At 35.5% G+C, this 20,207-nt stretch overlaps 1 protein-coding gene across 1 annotated transcript in view; it reads right to left on the reverse strand.

The window, feature by feature from the left end:
• Nucleotides 1-20,207, reverse strand: part of MROH8 (maestro heat like repeat family member 8) — a 72,717-nt gene that overhangs the window by 44,978 nt on the left and 7,532 nt on the right. The window contains exons 4-8 of the mRNA XM_036749778.1: nt 15,346-15,479; nt 12,757-12,879; nt 1,851-1,930; nt 1,117-1,261; nt 765-860 (exon numbers count right to left, since the gene is read on the reverse strand). Coding sequence (XP_036605673.1) covers nt 765-860; nt 1,117-1,261; nt 1,851-1,930; nt 12,757-12,879; nt 15,346-15,479 — 578 coding nt within the window. The remainder of the gene's footprint in view (nt 1-764; nt 861-1,116; nt 1,262-1,850; nt 1,931-12,756; nt 12,880-15,345; nt 15,480-20,207) is intronic.

Raw genomic sequence — 20,207 nt, forward strand, 5'->3', positions numbered from 1 at the left:
ACCACATTCTGTATGTTAAGTGTTGCAGGGGATGCAAATTTGAATAAAATTTGGTTTCTAACCTCCAGAAGTTTATAATGGAGATAAGATACTGATATAAATACCTGTAATAAAGATTATTTTATACAGATGGCATATGGTGTTCATTTCTGTCTGGGGATCCTAAGGGTTCATTTCTAGAAAAGGTGGCATTTGATATAAGTATTAAAGAATAGGTTTAAATTTAAGAAATATGGGAGGGGTGGTGGTGGTGAGGGTATTGTTGCTACAGATTCCAGGTGGAAGGAAGGGGAAGAATAAGTCATCTAATTTGCTTGCAGTATGTATGGTATGATAGGTTATGTATATAGGAGAATATTGGAATAAGCTAGTTTGGGCCATTTCTAAAGGTCCTGGAATGCCAGTGTCCTGCTCTCAACTAGAAGACAATTAGTTAGATGCGAATAGCTTATTTGTGAAATAACCCACTCAGGGGGATTTCCATTTTAAAAGAGGGCACTGGAGGCAAAAGCCTTAACCTAATTACACAAATCCTTAAAAATGGAATTTCAGACCTGCATCAAGTAGGTATAAGAAATGTTTTGGAGAGGGCAAGCTTTTAGTACTCTAAATCACATTTCTGGAGCTTTTCTGTTTACTCATAATGGTAACACTCCTGATAAAATCCCAACAATCCTAGTGAGAAGTAATAAGATCCTTTATCTTTCATTTTTCATCTTCCGCTAAAGAACAATTTTCTATCATTCCCCCCAAATCCTTTTTACCTCCAAAATTCGATCAAGATTTTCTAAATGTGGGTCTTGTATCGCCAAACATTGAAGCATTTCACAGAATGCCTGAAATGTCTGCCTGTAGAGAGACTGAAAAGTCACAAGGTAAGTATTACACAGACTCAAGAGATTTTAATTTTTCGAATATCCAGTACGCAAGCGTTATTTTATCATTAATTTATAATCACACCTCACTTTTAACCAAGAAACATATTCTTCAGCTTAATCACTCATTTTATTTAACAAATTGGCTCTAAACATTTGGTTCTTTCTACAAAATACAGGAGATGTCACCGTGGAGATTCAGAAGAGTTTTATAGGTTATTAAGACAAAACAGATAATTACCTCTGTGTTGTACTGTCCACTTGGCATGACTGTTTGAAGTATATTTAAAGTCTTTATGGAGGGCAGCGTTATAATGCTTTTAATGAGAGCATTGAACAAATCGGATCTATTTTCAGACCCATGTAGTAAATTGACACCTTGGTGACTAGAAAGAGAGAAATATCAGATTTGATAACATAGAGGAGTAGGAAAGGTAAGAGAATGTACAATTTAAATATAAGTAGTAAAGTGATAAAAAAAATGGGATAATTTGTTCATTATTCTGATTGGAGAAATATAGAAACGTGCTGGTTTATTCCAGTCCTTCTAAACATTTATTAAAAGGCTGAAAAATTTCCAACTCTTGCTTTTCTGAAAGAAGAATGGAGTGATACTTTCCTTCATTTCATCCATTTTCTCAGTGCTTAACTGTTATACATGTTTGTTGGATATGACTAACACTGGTAGTAAACAGGTTGGCACACTGGCTGGGGACATAATAAAAGGATTTATGTTCCCAAGTGGCTTTGGAGCTTGCTCCACAGTATCTGAATGTCCTTTAAAATCTTAAATTCCTTTGAATTGACTACAGGGATACCTTAAATGAAATCAAAGACCTATTACCAAATGAATGAATATTTCTTACTCTTTCTTCCATAGATAGTAACTAGGCATTAAAATTACTAGCTCAAGTCAGTTGGCTATGACTTTGATCACAAATGAAAACATGCTACGGAGATGTTTTGCTGAGTCACCTCAGGTCAGTGATAGCTATGAAGACTTTCTGGCGCATAGGACTGAAGAGCGAGTGAAGTGATTCCTGTTGAATGAGCATCTGAAATGAGAGTGAAACAACCTGAAAATCACATCTTCAACTTGTTAGAAGACATACCAAGTGTAAAATCAGTGGCTAAAAGAGGGAGAGATAGAGAGTAGGTATTTAAACAAAATTTTCAAAATTACTGATACATTTTGTTTTGACACGAAAGATACTTCCCAAGAAACACTTAAAATCACTTGCCTCTCCCTTGTGCCCAAGTACATGTAAAAAAGTTAGTTTATAAATTGTTAACAGAAAGGGGGATGTGTCCTTTAACTTTGCTAGTTTGTTTTTTAACAATGACTTTGTATTTGACCAGTTTTATTCTTTCCATGCTGACATTACTTATACTGTTCTTTATTCATTATTCATGCTGTTCTTGGAGCTCTTTAATTCTTAATATTTATAATTCCTTACAATGCAATAATACTACATTCATGTACTATAATTTATTAAACCATTTCCCAACGTGGGTCACAAATATTGTTTCTTACTTTCTGCTCTCACAAATAATTGCATGCTTTAGTATTACAAATTTTTTTTGTACATGTGGGTCTTTTCTTGCTGCCCAAAATGGTGTAGAGTCATAGTAGAGGAATCTCTAGATCAGAAGATAGTTGAAAACTTTTTTTTGCTTGCATAATTCCAAACTGTTTTCTGAAATTCACAGCTCCACCAATGGTAAATTAGTGTGCCTGTTTTTAGCACAGCCCCTCCATCAATGTGTTTTTTCTCATCTTTTCCAATCTTTACTATCTTAATAGAAATGAAGTGATACTTCATGTTTATTATAATTTGCATTTCACTTTTGGCTATAGTGATCTTGAACATTTTTCAGGTGGTTATTGATAGTTTGTGGTATATGATAATACTGGAATGCTATTGTACTCTAAGAAATTAAGAGCAGGAAGATTTCAGAAAAACCTAGACTTACATGAACTGATGCAAAGTGAACTGAGCAGAACCAGGAGAACATCGTACACAGTAACAGTAATATTGCACAATGGTCAACTGTGAATGACTTAGCTATACTAAGCAATACAATGATCTAAAACAATCCGAAAGGACCCCTGATAAAAAATACTATCCTCCCTCAGAGAAAGAACTGATAGAGTCTGAATGCAGATTGAAGTATACTATTTTTCCCTTTATTTTGTTCGTGGTTTTTTGTTGTTGGTTTTTTTTTTGTTTTCTTCCACAAAATGACTAATACGGAAATATGTTTTACATGATTGCACATGTATAACCTATATCTGATTGCCTGACTTTTCAAAGAGGGGAAAGGGAGGAAGGGAGAGAATTTATAACTCAAAACTAGAAGAAAAAGAATGTTAAAAATTGTTTTTGCCTGTAATTGAGGGGGAGGAGGGAAAGGAATTAAATTTAAAAAAAAGAACTGCTCTAGACCATAACCTTGAAATTATTTTTCTCCTCCTTTACTTCTCATACCCAATTAATCACTGACTTTTTAAAAAAATCTGAACTTAAATAAAACAAGCATTTTCATAACAAAGTAGAATAGGAAAAAAAGGATTACACATGAAACTGCAAATCTACTATGTACAACTTGATTTTTCTTTTAAATATATAATAAAATTATCATGTAACTTTCTTTCCCTCTCCCCTTCCCTCACTCTACAGATGCTACTATTAGGCACAAATGTGTGTGTATGTGTGCGTGTGTGCCATACTATGCATAATTCTATTTGTCAGTTCTTTCTCTATATGTAGAAAACATCTTCCTTCATAGGTCGTTTGTAGTTAATTTAGGCATTTATAATAATCAAAATGACTTAGTCGCTCAAAGTTATCCAAATTTTTCCACGTCCCCTCCAACATTTGTCACTTTCCCCTTCATCCATTTTAGCCAATCTGGTAGGTGTAAAATGATATCTCAAGGTTGTTTTAATGTGCATTTCTCTAATAATGATTTAAAGCATTTTTTATGTGACTATAAATTGTTTTGATTTTTCATCCTTTTATCCTTTGACCATTTATCAATTGGGGAATGACTCACATTCTTATAGATTGGCAGAATTCTTATATATTTGAGATATGAGACCTTTATCTGAAAAACTGTCTATAAATTCCCTTCCCCCCAACTTTCCGCTTTCCTTCTGATCTTGGCTACACTGGTTTTATTTGTATAAAACCTTTTTAATTTAATATAATTGAAATTCTCCATTTTACACATCCCAATGTTCTCTATCTCTTATTTATTCATAAATTGTTTGCCGGTTCATAAGTCTGATGATATGTTTCATGTTGTTCAAATTTTCTTGTAATATCTCCCTTTATATCTAGGTCATGTATCCATTTTGACCTTATTTTGGTAAATGGTTTAAGATAGTGGTGTGTTGGTAACCAAAAATGGACTCCTTAGCACTTAGTTCAACAAGTGCCCTTGAATAGTTTGGCTTTTGTTCCCTTTGAGTAATTCATTGAGCCTTACTAGGGGCTAAGCCCCAGGCCCAAACCCCTATTAGGTGTAAAACCTTAGTGGGTGTGGATTGGCAACTAAGGTGGGGCCCAAGGTGGGGCTAACTCCAGGGAGAGCCTAGTTTACATGTCTGGGACAGCAGAGGCTTTTAGATCACGTGGGTTTAAGTCCGCCTCTTTGTGACGATTCTAGGTCATGTGGGTGAGTTGCATGTGTGACTCACCCCTGACGCTGTAAAAGATATAAAAACCAGGGGTTGGCTGTCTATTCCTTGGAGCTCTTTGCCGCAGCAGTGGTCGAGTGTGACTCTGGGCCAGTCCTTGTTCTGAGCTCCCAGGCTGAACCTAGATGTTGGTAACTATGAATTGTATTGGGTCTGTCTGTTGATATTTGTAATTTGTTTGTATTTTGTTCTGCAGTTCAGGGTGCTGGATTTTCCCCCTGAACTAACTGAATGATATTTGTATGTTGAATTAAAGTAAGCTTGTCAACCCCTTTAACCTTGCTTTCCTTATTAAGGCAGATCAAAATAATCTGTGCTGTTGGCAGCTTTCTGGGTGCTGGCTGTAGGTGGATCTTACACCCCCACAGAAGCTGCTAGCCGGATTGTTGAAACAAGTGGTCTATACATAATTTCTGCCAAATTGCTTTCCAGCTTTCCCAACATTTTTTTTTTTACCAAATAATGACTTCTTGTCCCCCAAACTTAAGTCTTTACATTTGTCAAACACAAAGTTATAGTAAGTCATTTGCTACTGTAATTGTTTGTCTACTCTGTACCACTGATCTACCTATTTCTTAGCCAATATCAGTTAATTTTTGACAATTACTGCCTTATAATATAGTTTAAGATCTTGTACTGCTAAATCTCCTTTCTTTACATTTTTTTATTAGTTCCTTTGATATTCTTGACTTTTTGTTTTTCCAAATGAATTTTGTTATTTTTCTAACTCAGTAAAATAATTTTTTGTAACTTAATTGGGATGGCATGAATATATAAATTAATTTAGGTAAAATTGTAATTTTTATTGGCCCTGCCCACCCATGAACAATTAATATTTCTCCAATTATTTAAAACTTATTTTATTTTTATATTTATAAATATTTATATAGTTACAAATATTTATTAATATATAAATATATTTATGTTATATATTTATAAATATTTTATATATTTATAAAAATAAATTTTATTTATTCTGTTTTATAATTTCTTGATTTCTTATAAAGTCACTAGCTTCCACTTGCTCTAAACTAATTTTTAAGGCAATATTTTCTTCAGTGATCTTTTGGACCTCCTTTTCCATTTGGCTAATTCTAGCTCTTTTCCTCATTGGCTTTTTGAACCTCTTTTGCCATTTGGGTTAGTCTATTTTTAAGGTGTTATTTCCTTCAGAATTTTTTTGGGTTTCCTTTAGCAAGTCGTTGACTTGTTTTTCATCATTTTCTTGCATCACTCTCATTTCTCCTCCCAATCTTTCCTCTACTTCTCTTACTTGCTTTTCCAAATCCTTTTTGAGCTCTTCCAAGGCCTGAGACCAATTCATATTTTTCTTAGAGGCTTTTGATGTAGGACCTTTGACTTTGTTAACTTCTGGCTGTATGTTTTCATCTGACCTGTTAAGTTGTCTTTGGCATTTGTGGGTTGAGAAGTCTGGAAATGGCCACAGCTCAGTGATTCAGGGCCCTGAGGCCTGCTCCGCCCAGTCTACTCCAGCCTGGACTCTGTAGGCACAGCCTATGCTGGGCTGTACTCTGCTCCCAGCATGGTGCAATAGACCCTTCCCAGAGAACATCCAGGCCATCTTGGGCTGGAGACTTATTTCACTCTGTCATTTTGTGGGTTCCGTAGCTCTAAAGTCATTTTTTACAGGTGTTTGGAGGGATTTGGGGGAGAGCTCAAGCAAGTTCCTGTTTTCACACTGCCATCTTGGCTCTGCCCCCCAAAGTTTTTTTTCATAAATTTTATTTATTATAAACATTTGAAATATAATTTTGTTCATATCATTCCTGTGTTTCCCTTGGCAGGGAAACACCAAGGTATTTTATACTGTTTAGAGTTATTTTGAATAGGGTATCTTTTACTATCTCTTCTTGCAGGGTTTTGTTGGTGATATATAGGAATGCTGATGATTTATATGAGTTTACTTTATATCTTGGTACTTTACTAAAATTATTGTTTCCACTAACTTTTTAGTTGGGTCTTTAGGATTTTCCAAGTATATCATCATATTATCTGCAAAAAGAGATAATTTTATTACCTCATTGCCTATTCTGATTCCTTCTATTTCTTTTTCTTCTCTTATTGCTATTGCTAGAATTTCTACAATATTGAATAATATTGGTGATAGTGGGCATTCCTGTTTTATACCAGAACTTACTGGGAAGGCTTCAAGCTTATCTCCATCACAAATAATACTTGCTGATGGTTTTAGGTAAAGGCTTCATATCAATTTTTTTTTGGAGGGGAGTAGGCAGGGCAATTGGGGTTAAGTGACTTGCCCAAGGTCACACAGCTAGTGTGTCTGAGGCCGGATTTGAACTTAGGTCCTCCTGACTCCAGGGCCAGTGCTCTACTCACTGTGCCATCTAGGTGCCCCCTTCATATAAATTTAAGGAAAAATCCATTTATACCTATACTTTCAAGTGTTTGTAATAAAAATGAGTATTGTACTCTATCAAAAGCTTTTCCTGCATCTGTTAATATAATCACATGATTTTTGTTGCTTTTACTACTGACATATCAATTATATTAATAGTTTTCTGTATGTTTAACCATTCCTGCATTCCTGGTATAAATCCCACTTGGTCACAATGTATAATCTTTGTAATATATTATTATAATCTTCCTGGTTTAATTTATTAATTATTAATTTATTTATTATTTATTATTGATATCAAACATTTAAATTTCAGTATTAAATAAATTATTTGAAATAACAGGCAAAGAAGGGGTCCTACCAAACTCCTATTATGAAAAAAATATTATATTGATACCTAAATCAGGAAGAGTAGAAATAGAGAAAGAAAATTATAGACCAATTTAATTCATGAATATGAATGCAAAAATCCTAAATAAAATTCTAGCTAGGAGATTATAATAATATATTACAAAGCATGTACATTGTAAATCCATCTGGTCCTGGTGCTTTTTTCTTAGGAAGTTCATTTATGGCCTGTTCAATTTCTTTTTCTAAAATAGGTCTATTTAGATATTCTATTTCCTCTTTTGCTAATCTAGGCAGTTTATATTTTTGTAAATATTCTTCCATTTTACTTAAATTATTAAATTTATTAACATATTATATTGGATGAAATTGGGTGAAATGAAAACAACTCCTAGTTTTATTTATTAATTCAATGGTTTTCTCATACTTAATTTAATTAATTTCATGTTTAATTTTTAGAATCACCCCATCATACTTACCTTGGTCTCAACTTTTCTCCAAGCTACCCAAGTAATAATTACAGTCTTAAGAATATTGATAACACTTTACATATAAGAAGTAAACAATTTGACTTTATTGAGTCCCTTATAATTGATGTTTATATTTCTCATGGATCTTATATGTTCAATTTTCTTTTGAGTTCTGGTCTTTTTGTCACAAATATCTGAAAGTCTTTCAGTTCACTAAATATCCATTTTTTTTTCACTCAGGCATATACACAACTTTGCTGGGTAAGTTATTTTTGTTCATAACCTCAGCTCTTTTGCCCTCTGAAATATAATGTTTCAAGACCTACAGTCTTTTAGCGTGGAAGCTCTTGGTCTCATGTGATGCTGACTGTAGCTCCACAGCATTTGTTTTCTCTTTTACTATTGCTTGTCATATTTTCTCCTTAACCTTTGGAGCTTTGGAACTTGGCTATGATATTCCTGTAAGTTTTCATCCTGTAATCTCTTTCAGATGGTGATCAGTAGATATTTTTCTATTTCTACCTTACCCTCTTATTTTAGCACTTCAGGGCAGTTTTCCATAATAATTTCTTGCAATATTGTATCAAGATTCTTTTTTTGATTGTAACTTTCAGGTAGCCCAATAATTCTTATGTTGTGTCTTCTTGTTCTCCAGATCAGTTATTTTTCTAATGAGATGTTTCGCATTCTTTTCTATTTTTTTCAGTCTTCTGATTTTTGTCTTATTTCTTGATGTCTTATAACATTATTTGCTTCCCCTTGCTCAACTGTAGGTTTCAAGGAATTATTTTCTTCCTTAAGTTCTCGGATCTTTTTTTCCAATTGGATGACTCTCTTTTCATAATTTTCTTAATTTTCTTGGATTGATTTTTCCCCCTATTTTTTTCCTCAGTCTCTCTTATTTAATTTTTGAAGTTCTTTGTAAGTTATTCCAAGAACTCTTTTTTGGGCTTGTGACCATTTGACATTTCTCTTGGAGATAGGAGTGGCATTTTTTAAACTTTATTATCTTCCTCTGAATATGAACCCAGATCTTCTCTATCCCCATAGTAGCTGCCTATAATTAGGTTCTTTCTCCTTTCTTCCTAATTTTTATTTTTGTTTTATTCTATTTTTTAGCAGTTTATTGTAATCAGGTTCTAGTCCTAAGGTGTGGGTAATGGTGCCTTGAGCCTCAGGTCCTTCTTACTATGATTTTCTGAACTCTGTGGGGGCCCAACCTTAGGCCCTTCTCTGTACCCTTAAGCCACAGCTAATGCCTCCAACCACTGTCCCATAAACACCTTTGCTCCTTGTAGTTCCTGCTATGGCTGCAAGCTTCAGGTTTCCCCTCTGCCCTGAAGCTGAAACCAAGGACTACGCTCTTCTACAAGTGCCCACAGGCAGCAGGGTTCCCACCTTTCTGTTACCACACTCATTGGGCATATGCGTGACATCCCAAGATAGCAGAAGGTCTTTCAGTCTTCCCCTGCTCAGCTCTCCCACTTTCTCTCTTTCTGTGAAGTGAAAACTCCTGAGGCAAAACCTCCATCTCTGGAAGTCAAGTCTTTCCTGAATACCTCTCAAGTTGTCTTAGGAAGACAACTGCTTTACCCCAACTTTTGTTTATTTTTGTCACTCTTCATTCACTTTGCAGCAGTGTTTTGTCTTGTTGGTGAAGGAAATTTAGAGAGCCTGCAATTTTCTGACCTAGTCCACCATCTTCCTTAATTACTGAGTCTTGCTAATTTTTCCTCTGTTATTTTCTTCAGATTTACCTTGCCTAATCCTTTCCATTTCAACAGTTAATATACTGGTCCTGATTCTTATTACCTTACTGTGATATGCCCAGTGACTAATGCTATATGCCCCTTCTCCAAGATAGGAAGTTGAAAGTAAACTTAACAAGATAGGTAGCTCTAAAATGAATCTGACCTAGGTCTTTTAAAACTAGAGACTTCAAAGAGTTACAGCTAGAGAAAGAATTCCTTTCCAAACATGAGGTAAAGAGAATTATAGAAGGTAAAATAGATAATATTGATTGCATAAAATTGAAAAGCTTCGGCACCAACAAAATCAATGCAGACAAAATTAAGAGAGTAATTAATTGGGAAAAATCTTTGTAGCAGATTTCTTTGATAAAGACCTACTATGTAAGATATATAGAGAATTCACTCAAATACATAAGATTAAGAGCCATTACCTAGTAGATAAATGGTCAAAAGATATGAAAAGACAATTTTCAAGAAAAGAAATCCAAACTATCAATAATCATACGTAAAATGTTACAAATCACTAATAATGTGAGAAATGCAAATTAAAACACATAAGTGGTTCTATCTCAATTCCATTAGAATGGCAAAGTGACCAAAAAAAAAAAAAGAAAAGAACAACTGTTGGAGGGAAAGGTTGGAGGAAATAGGAGGAAAGTTACAAGTAATGTACTATTAGTCAGCTATGAAATGATCCAGCCATTCTAGAAAGCAAATTGGAATTATGAATTCACTTTGAGGCTTATATAATTTCCCCCCCACACTCCAAATCAAAGACAAAAGGAAAAGACCTACATGTACAAACATTTTTAGCAATACTTTTTGTGGTAACAACTAGAAAATAAGGGGGTACCCATCAACTGGTGAATGGCTCATCAAATTATTGTATATGAATGCAATGGAATATTACATAAGAAAAAATAAAAGGGAGAAACATGATAAGACTTTTATTTTTTTTAATTTAATTTTTTTTTTATTTTTAGTTTACAACACTCAGTTCTACATAATTTTGAGTTCCAGATTTTCTTCCCTCCCTCCACAAGACAGCATGGAATCCCATATAACTTCCACGTATAACTTTGCATTGAATTAATTTACACACTAGTCAATTTATGGAGAAGAATTATGACCAATGAAATGAATCATGAGAAAGAAGAAACAGGACCAAAAAAAAAAACAAAAAAAACCCCAAAAACAAAAACAAAAGAGAGAAAAAGAAAAAAAAAGGGGAGAGAAAAAGGCTAGCATGAAGTGTGCCTCAATCTGCATTCACACTTCATAGTTCTTTCTCTGGATGCAGATAGCATTCCCCATCGTGAGCCCTTTGGAATTGTCTTTGTACCCTGTGTTGCTGAGATGAGCAAAGTCTGTCAGGGTTAGTCCTCACAGAATCCATATATCTGTGGTTGTGTATAATGTTCTCCTGGCTCTGCTCCGCTCACTCGGCATTATGTCATGTAGGTTTTTCCAGGTTGTTATGAAGTCCATATCATCCCCATTTCTTAGAGCACAATAGTATTCCATTACCTTCATATACCACAGCTTGTTCAGCCATTCCCCAACTGATGGGCATCCCTTTGATTTCCAATTCTTAGCTACCACAAAAAGAGCTGCTATAAATATCCTTCTACATATGGGTCCTTTTCCCGCTTGTGTGATCTCTTTGGGACACAACCCTAGAAGTGGTATTGCTGGGTCAAAGGGTATGAACATTTTTATAGCCCTTTGGGCATAGTTCCAAATTGCTCTCCAAAATGGCTGGATCAGTTCACAACTCCACCAGCAATGTAACAATGTTCCAATTTTCCCACATCCTCTCCAGCACTTATCATTTTCCTGTTTTGTTATTTTAGCCAATCTGACAGAAGAGATGTGGTATCTAAGAGTTGTTTTGATTTGCATTTCTCTAATAAGTAGTGATTTTGAGCATTTTTTCATATACCTATAGATATCTTTAATTTCTTCCTCTGAAAACTGTCTGTTCATATCCTTTGACCATTTCAATTGGGGAATGACTTGTATTCCTATATATTTGGCTCAGTTCCCTGTATATTTTAGAAATGAGGCCTTTATCAGTGACACTAGTTGTAAAGATTTTCTCCCAATTTTCTGCTTCCCTCCTAATTTTTGTTGCATTGGCTTTTTTTGTACAAAAACATTTCAATTTTACATAATCAAAATTATCCATTTTGCATTTTGTAATGCTCTCTATCTCTTGTTGGGTCATGAATTCTTTTCTTTTCCATAAATCTAATAGGTAAACTATTCCTTGCTCTCCCAAATTACTTATAGTATCAGCCTTTATTCCTAAATCTTGAACCCATTTTGACTTTATTTTGGTATATGGTATAAGATATTGGTCTATGCCCAGTTTCTGCCCTACCATTTTCCAATTTTCCCAGCAGTTTTTGTGAAATAGTGAATTCTTAGCCCAGAAGCTGGCCTTTTGGTTTTATCAAAGAGTAGATTGCTATAGTCATTGACTTCTCCATCTTGTGTACCTGATAAGACTTTTATAAACTTATGCAGTGTGAAATGAGCAGCACTAGGTGAATAATTTATACAGAGACTACATTGTAAAGAAAAATACAACTTTAAAAGAATTAAGAACTCTAATCAATGCAACGACCAATCATAACCTCAGTCGATGAATGATCAAGCATGTTGCTACACATTGCCTAGTTGAGTGACAGACATGGATGTGAGATTATTTGTGTGTGTGTGTATATGTGTATGTGTATAATTTCTTTTTTTTCCACTTAATGGTTTTTTAATTTTTTTCCAATTATATGTAAAGACAGCTTTCAAAATTTACTTTTATAAGATCACTGTACCCCATTATCAACACAAGGCTAGCTCAGACCTTGACTATTACAAAAGGCTTGTAACCTATATTATGCAGAGGTCACAGCTAACATTTTAGTTATCAGCTAATATTCTGACAGAATTTACAAATATTCCCATTCCCATTCTAGAAATGAGAGTAAAGAAGTTGGTCTGCTATTGGAATGCAGACAAAGAGGGTAGTAAAGACAAACTTGGCTTACTTCTTGGTTTTGCCTGAGGCAGTTTCTGATGCCCATATACAATTATCATGCCATTAAAAATTCATTTGTAGGTAGGGGAAGAAAGATGAAAGCATTAGTAAATACTGGTGAGTTAATGAAAATTTTGTTGGTGAAAAAATGAATCCTAGATAATTATGAAAATTTAATAAGGCTGAAATACTCACAGCTATAGCATCCAAGATTTGTGAGATGTGCTCGTGAATGAATGATTCAGTGGTTTCATCACAGGGTAAAGTTCGGCTGAGAGTGGACAAAGATCGCAAGAATGTCAGCTTTTCAGGATCACCCTGAATTCATGGAGAAAAAAAGAATATGTAATAGGTGCTTAATAAATGTTTATTGTATTTAAGGATTTTTTTTTAATCATAGAATATTAGAGCTGGAAAGGATCCCAGAGATAACCAAGTCTAACTTGCTAGACAAAACTAGGAGCAGAAACCTTGAACATAACACACTATCCTTTCCACTATATCAGGCTGCCCTTAATACCTTATATGCATATAGCATTTTTAAAAATTTGATGTTTTTTTAACTTTTTAAAAAAATTTTGAGTTCCAAATTTCCTCCATCCAGCCCTGCTCCCATCCATTTAGAAGTCAAGCAATATGCTGCCCATATGAAGTCAAGCAAAACATTTCCATATCAACCAAGTTGCAAAATATAAAAAATAGGAAGCAAGATGAATAAAGTGATAAAAAGTATGCTTCAGTATGCACTGAAAGTTCATCAGTTTGCTTTCTGAAGGTAGATACATTTTTTATCTTAAATCCTTTGGAATTGTCTTGGATCACTGCATCAATCACAGTAATTAAGTCTTTCACAGTTGATCATCTTTATAATATTCCTGTAACTGTGTACAATGTTCTGGTTCTGCTAACTTAACTTTGCATCAGTTCACATTAAGTCTTCCAAGGTCTTTTGAATCCATCCTTCTCATCATTTCTTAAAGCATGAGGGTATTCCATCATAGTCATATACCACAATTTGTTCAACCATTCCCCAATTGATGGGCATCTCAATTTCCATTTCTTTGCTACCATAAAAAAGCTTCTACAAATACTTTTGTATACATAGGTCCTTTTCTTTTTTCTTCGATGTCTTTGGGATATAGACCAAGAAGTGGTTTTATTGGGTCAAAGGACATACATACATATATATATATATATATATATATATATATATATATACACATTCATATCCCTTTGGGCATAGCTCCAAGTTGTTCTCCAAAATGGCTGGACCAATTCATGACTCCACCAAGGACATACATATATATATATATACATTCATATCCCTTTGGGCATAGCTCCAAGTTGTTCTCCAAAATGGTTGGACCAATTCATGACTCCACCAACAGTATATTCGTGTTGCTATTTTTCCACATGCCTTCCAGCATTTGTCATTTTCTTTTTCCATAATGTTAGCCAATCTAATAGGTATAAGGTAGTATCTCAGAGTTCTTCTAATTTGCATTTCTCTAATCAACAGTGATTTAGAGCACTTTTTAATGTGACTATTGATAGCTTTGATTTCTCCTGAAAATTACCTGTTCATATGCTCTGACCATTTATCAACTGGGGAATGGCTCTTATTTTTATAACTGTGGCTCAGTTACCTATATTTTGAGAAATGAAGCCTTTATCAACGAAATTTGTAGTAATCCCCTCTTCCCCACACCCCCAGTTTCCTTTTAATTTTGTCTGCATTGGTTTGTTTATACAAAAACTTTTTAATTTCATGCAATCAAAATGATCAGTTTTATCCCCCGTGATCTTCTCTATCTTTTGTTTGGTCATAAACTCTTGCCCTATCTGCAAATAAAACTTTTGTGAAGAAACTTTTTTCCAAATGTTTCAATTTTCATTTGACTGAATATTGTTATATTAATTAGTATTGTATATGTATTTTGTTTTGTCCTAAGGCTTTTGTGCCAAAATTTATGATTTTACAAGCCAAAGCATAAATAAATATGTAATCTTCAGATATCTCAGAAGATAGAGAGTATAATGAGGGGAAATGCTACTACTGACCAAATTCAATCTGCCCAGCAAGAAAGATTTGAATGTTAAACTGGAAACAATGTGAACCTAGGGATAAAATCACCATTATTAACTCTAATATGTTAGAATTTGTAACAGCCAAGCATGGGGAGTATTAGGACTAGTTTGATGTGGTACCTAGATATCAGGAAAGCAAATTTTTTAAAATTCAGAGAAAAAGTAGGTACAAATAGACACTCTTAAAATGAAAATGGCTCAAGAAGGAAGTTTCCAAAACCAAATTCTGATGACACAATTATAAATGATCCCAATTAGGAAGAAACATAGAAGGAAGAAACAAGGAAAGGAAATGTGGTTCACAAGAAACCCTTGAAAACACTCATATTTCTCCAAGGGCCTTATACAAAAGGCATGAGGATGAACACACAAAGAACAATAAACATAATGGAGCCCTTCCAGTCAGCCTGTAGAATAAGTATCAGAAAGGCTACACCCAGAATAAGGGTAGGCTAATGGGAAATGCTATGGAGGAGAAAAGCAGGGAAAGCAGAACTATTTCACTTCTGTTTGTGTTCTCTGCCAATCACCTTCAGACGAAAAAGTGAAGAACAAATATAATTAAGAAGGAATTTAAGCTAAAGGTGGTGAGTGCTTATAAGCATGGACTGGATCCTGGAAAATTAAGTCTCCATGAAAGAAGACATATGAAAGTGTAAAAGTACCAATCAGACATGAGGAGAAGTCTGCTCATACCTTCCGATCACCGCTGAGGTAGTTCTGGATGGAATTTTTCAGCGTTTCTATTATAACCCCTTGAGGCTCTGAATGTGTAACATTTTCTGTAACAACTTTTCGAGAAGTTCCAGGGGTATCAGAAATGTCCGAGTCTAATAAAAAAAAAAGAAAGGTGAAAGTTAAAACTTCCTATGTTATGGTGAAAGAGTAGGGTATAGTATAAAGAATATTTGCAACGAATATGTATTAAGTGCCCTCTGTGAGGCAATGGCACTCATGCACTAGTCCATTAATATATGTATAGACTAAAATTAGAAATGGGATAGATCAGCACGGTCCTTATTTAAGGTTCATGTGAAAAGTATTCCATATTTGTGGGATCTCCATCTGATTTCATATTTTGTAGGGACTTCCCTTATATACTAATATTTTGATTTATGCTATATTTATTTCTGTACATATCTTGTTATTACTACTAGATTATAAATTCCTTGAGTGCAGGAACAAAGTTTTATTTATCTCAGTATCTCTCCCATCATTTCAGTGCAATGCATTATACTTGCTTAATAAATATTTATAGAATGTCGAATGTTTAGGCAAATAATTTAACCTGTTTCCATATCTGCATAATGAAGGGGTTGAATCAGATGCTGTTTAAGGTTCTTTTTATCCATGCTAATTTTCTATTTCTGTAATTACATAGGCTAAATATATGGTGAGAGACAAAAGACCTGGGTTCAAGTCCCACATTAGATACATCCAGACTATATGATTCTGGACCAATCACTGAACCTTGGTGCCCACAGGCTACTTTTAAGAGTATAAGTTACACAATAGTTGTGGATCTGTATTGGTAGGGGAAGCTTTCTCACTAGAATTCCCTATCCTAGTGAAATCATAGGTTTGGACCATTACTTGGTAGTCAGAAAAATTAAAATGGTAGCATTTCCTTTTGGGGGAGAAAAAGGGGGTGGTTTCCTAATGATTTCAATGCACACAGAAAACTTCCAAGGTAGAAACTCCCTCCACTAATGCTGATCAGCATCTGTCTATAATTTTTCACCTTAGAGAATTGCCTAAAGCACGGGGAGGGTCAAGTTACTTGCCTAAGACCCCAGTGTCTTCTTGACCAAGGCTAGCCTTCTAACCATTCTCTATTCAGGGGTTGGGAACCTGTGGCCTTGGGGCCACATGTGGCCCTCTAGGTCCTCAAGCAAGGCCCTTTGACTGAATCCAAACTTCACAGAACAAATCCCTTAATATGAGAGTTGGCTCTAAGAAGTCCTTAAAAAAAAAGGCAATATATTTTAAGTCAAGAAATAAGAAGACCTCTCTCAATTGGGAGGGAGTCACTTCTGACACTCAGGAAGAGGGTCAGCTATGGAAGAAGAACCCAAGTCTTGAGAACAAAGTGCTCTTTGCCTTTTCCCTTGAGTCCCTCCTACAGTCCTGATAGGGAAGGAAGATACTTCAGTGTCCTTTCTACCCCAATTCCAATGGTGTCTGGAAGCAGAACAATTCGCCTAATAGTAGTGGACCAGTGTACAAAGGCCTAGAGAGTGCAGATGGAGTTAAGCTGAGCTATGGAGAGGAACAGACCCCCAGGGAGTCTAGCTGACTGACATACCCAGGAAAGATTCCATGCCTAACAGGAATATCATGGTACTAAGAGAAGAAAAGAGACAGCAGGTCCCTGCAGCATAGAAGGGATAAGCTTTGCCCTGGCCATGCACATTCTGTACATGATGAACTCTCTACAGGTATTCTCTGTGTGCATGCCTATTCTTCCTGCTGACACTGTGTATGTGTGGGAATGTGCACCCCAGGTTTATGGGGGAATGTTTTGTTGTTACTGTTCATGCTGCGCCATGTCAATAAATGACTTTGTTTTGAGCTGTGTCAATTGCTTGGCTACTGAAAATAAGTGTACTTTGATAGGGACTGATGAGCTATGATTTTAGGGGGTAATGGCAACTGGGAAGGGAACATACATTTATTAAGTGCCTACTATATACCAAGCACTGTGCTAAGTGCTTTACAAATATTATCTTATTTGATCTCACAATACGCTGGGAGGAAGGTGTTATTGTTATCTTCATTTTATAGTTGTGGAAACTGGGATAAATAGAGGTTAAGTAACTTGTCCTAGATCATACAGCTAGTAAGGATCTGAGGTGGGATTTGAACTCAGGCTTCCTGACTCTGGGCCCAGCGCTTTATCCACTATGCTACCCAGCTGCTTCTACTTTAGCAGTGAACTCACAAAATACCTTGATCCCCATTTTGAAAGTATGTGGGGTATCACCAAAGGGGATGTCACATGATGATGAAATAAGACACGTTCCATATGAAGAGCTAGAGATAGGGACTGGACCTGTGATTTCATAGGTTTAAGGAACTCTCAGGTAAAGAATTTCCTGTCAGTGCAGGCCAGCACTTGTCTGAAATTTAGTCTTGGAGTCTAGATGACTGAGCAGTTAAGTGACTTGCCCAGGGTTCCCTGGATGGCCAGTATATGTCAAAGGCAGGACTTGAAGCCAGGTCTTCCTGGATTTGAGGCTGGCTTTCTTCCACTATGCCAGCTGCCTCTCATAAACAAATAACTCTAATACAAAGACAAATAAAATACGTACAAACAGATATCCAAAGTACAAAATTTGAAGAAAGAGATCACTTCTAGCTTGGAGATTCAAAAGGAGGCTTCGTGGATAAAAATGGTCCCTGGGGGGAGTCTTGAGGCAAGGAAAGGATTTTGACAGTTATGGAGGAAGGATGGGGTAAAGGAAGCTAAGAAGGTAGTACAGAGTAAGTAACAGTAAAGAGGTAAGGAGAAAAATGATAACAGAAAACTAAGCTGACTACAACTACAGTTAGCTTAAACATAAGGGATAGAATAGGAAGGGAAGTGGAGTGAAGAGTGCTGGAAGAATAGACTAGAGTCCAATTGTAAACAGCTCTGGACACCAGATACAGAAGCATATACTTCAGTGACCACTGAAATTTTCTGATTTAATCAGAGTAATGAATTAAGAATACAGGGGTAGTTGTGTGAAAGATGAGTTGAAGAAGGAAGAGACTAGAGGCAGAAATAGCAGTAAGCAGGTTACTAGAGCTTATAGAGGCCTGAATTTGAGGAGTAACAGGAGAAATAGAAATGAGGAAACAGACTGAAAACATATTATAGAGGTAGAATCAATAAGCATTGGCTATTAATTGGATGTAGAGTATGAGGAAGAAAGAAAATAAAAGGATGACTCCAAAGTTTTGAGTTTGGGTGACTATAAGAAGGGTGATACCATCAGTGGAAATAGAGATTTTGGTGGTAAGAAAATGAGCTCATAGATCCAGGAGAGATAATTTAAAAATTATTGGACTACCTGAAAGCCATGATCAAAAAAAGAGCCTAGACATCATCTTTCAAGAAATTATCAAGGAGAACTGCCCTGATATTCTAGAGCCACAGGGCAAAATAGAAATTGAAAGAATCCACCAATTGCCTCCTCAAATAGATCCCAAAAAGAAATCTCCTAGGAATAGTGTTGCCAAATTACAGAGCTCCCAGATCAAGGAGAAAATATTGTAAGCAGCCAGAAAGAAACAATTTGAATATTGTGGAAACACAACCAGAATAACCCAAGATCTAGCAGCTTCTACATTAAGAGATCGAAGGGCTTGGAATATGATATTCCGGAGGTCAATGGAGCTAGGATTAAAACCAAGAATCACCTACCCAGAAAAACTGAGTATCATGCTCCAAGGCAAAATATGGAACTTTCAATAAAATAGAGGACTTTCAAGCTTTCTCAGTGAAAAGACCAGAGCTGAATAGAAAATTTGACTTTCAAACACAAGAATCAAGAGAAGCATGAAAAGGTAATCAAGAAAAAGAACAAGCAAAAGAAACTGCAAGGGACTTACTAAAGGTGAACTGTTTTGTTTACATTCCTACATGGAGAGATCATGTGTATGATTCATGAGACCTCAGTATTAGGGTAGCTGAAGGGAATATGGATATATATATATATATATATGTTTACGTACATATGTATATGTGATTGTGTATGTATATATGTATGTGTATATATATATATATATATATATATATATAGAGAGAGAGAGAGAGAGAGAGAGAGAGAGAGAGAGAGAGAGGGCACAGGGTCAGTTGAAGATGAAGGGAAGATACATAAAAGAAATAAACTCAAATTAAGGGATGAGAGAGGAATATATTGAGAGAGGGAGATAGGGAGAGATAGAATGGGGTAAATTATCTCACATAAAAAAGTGGCAAGAAAAAGCAGTTCTGTAGGAAGGGAAGAGAAGTCAGGTGAGGGGGGAATGAGTGAATCTTGCTCTCATCAGATTTGACCTGAGGAGGGAATACCATACATACTCAATTGGGTATCTTACCCCACAGGAAAAAAAGAGGAAGAAGATTAAAAAAGAGGGGGATGATAGAAGGGAGGGCAGATGGGGGTGGAGGTAATCAAAAGCAAACACTTTTGAAAAGGGACAGGGTCAAGGGAGAAAATTGGATAAAGGTGGATAGGTTAGGAAGGAGCAAAATATAGTCTTTCACAACATGAGTATTGTGGAAGGATTATACATAATGATACGCATGTGGCCTATATTGAATTGCTTGACTTCTTAGGGAGGGTGGGTGGGAAGGGAAGAGGGGAGAGAATTTGGAACTCAAAGCTTTAAAAACAGATGTTCAAAAACAAAAAAAAAAGTTTTTGCATGCAACTAGAAAGTAAGATACACAGGCAATGGGGCATAGAAATTTATCTTGCCCTACAAGAAAGGAAAGGGGATGGGAGGGGAGTGGGGTGACAGAAGGGAGGGCTGACTGGGGAACAGTGCAACCAGAATATATGCCATCT

Source organism: Trichosurus vulpecula, chromosome 3, assembly GCF_011100635.1.
Source record: "Trichosurus vulpecula isolate mTriVul1 chromosome 3, mTriVul1.pri, whole genome shotgun sequence".
NCBI classification, from domain to species: domain Eukaryota; kingdom Metazoa; phylum Chordata; class Mammalia; order Diprotodontia; family Phalangeridae; genus Trichosurus; species Trichosurus vulpecula.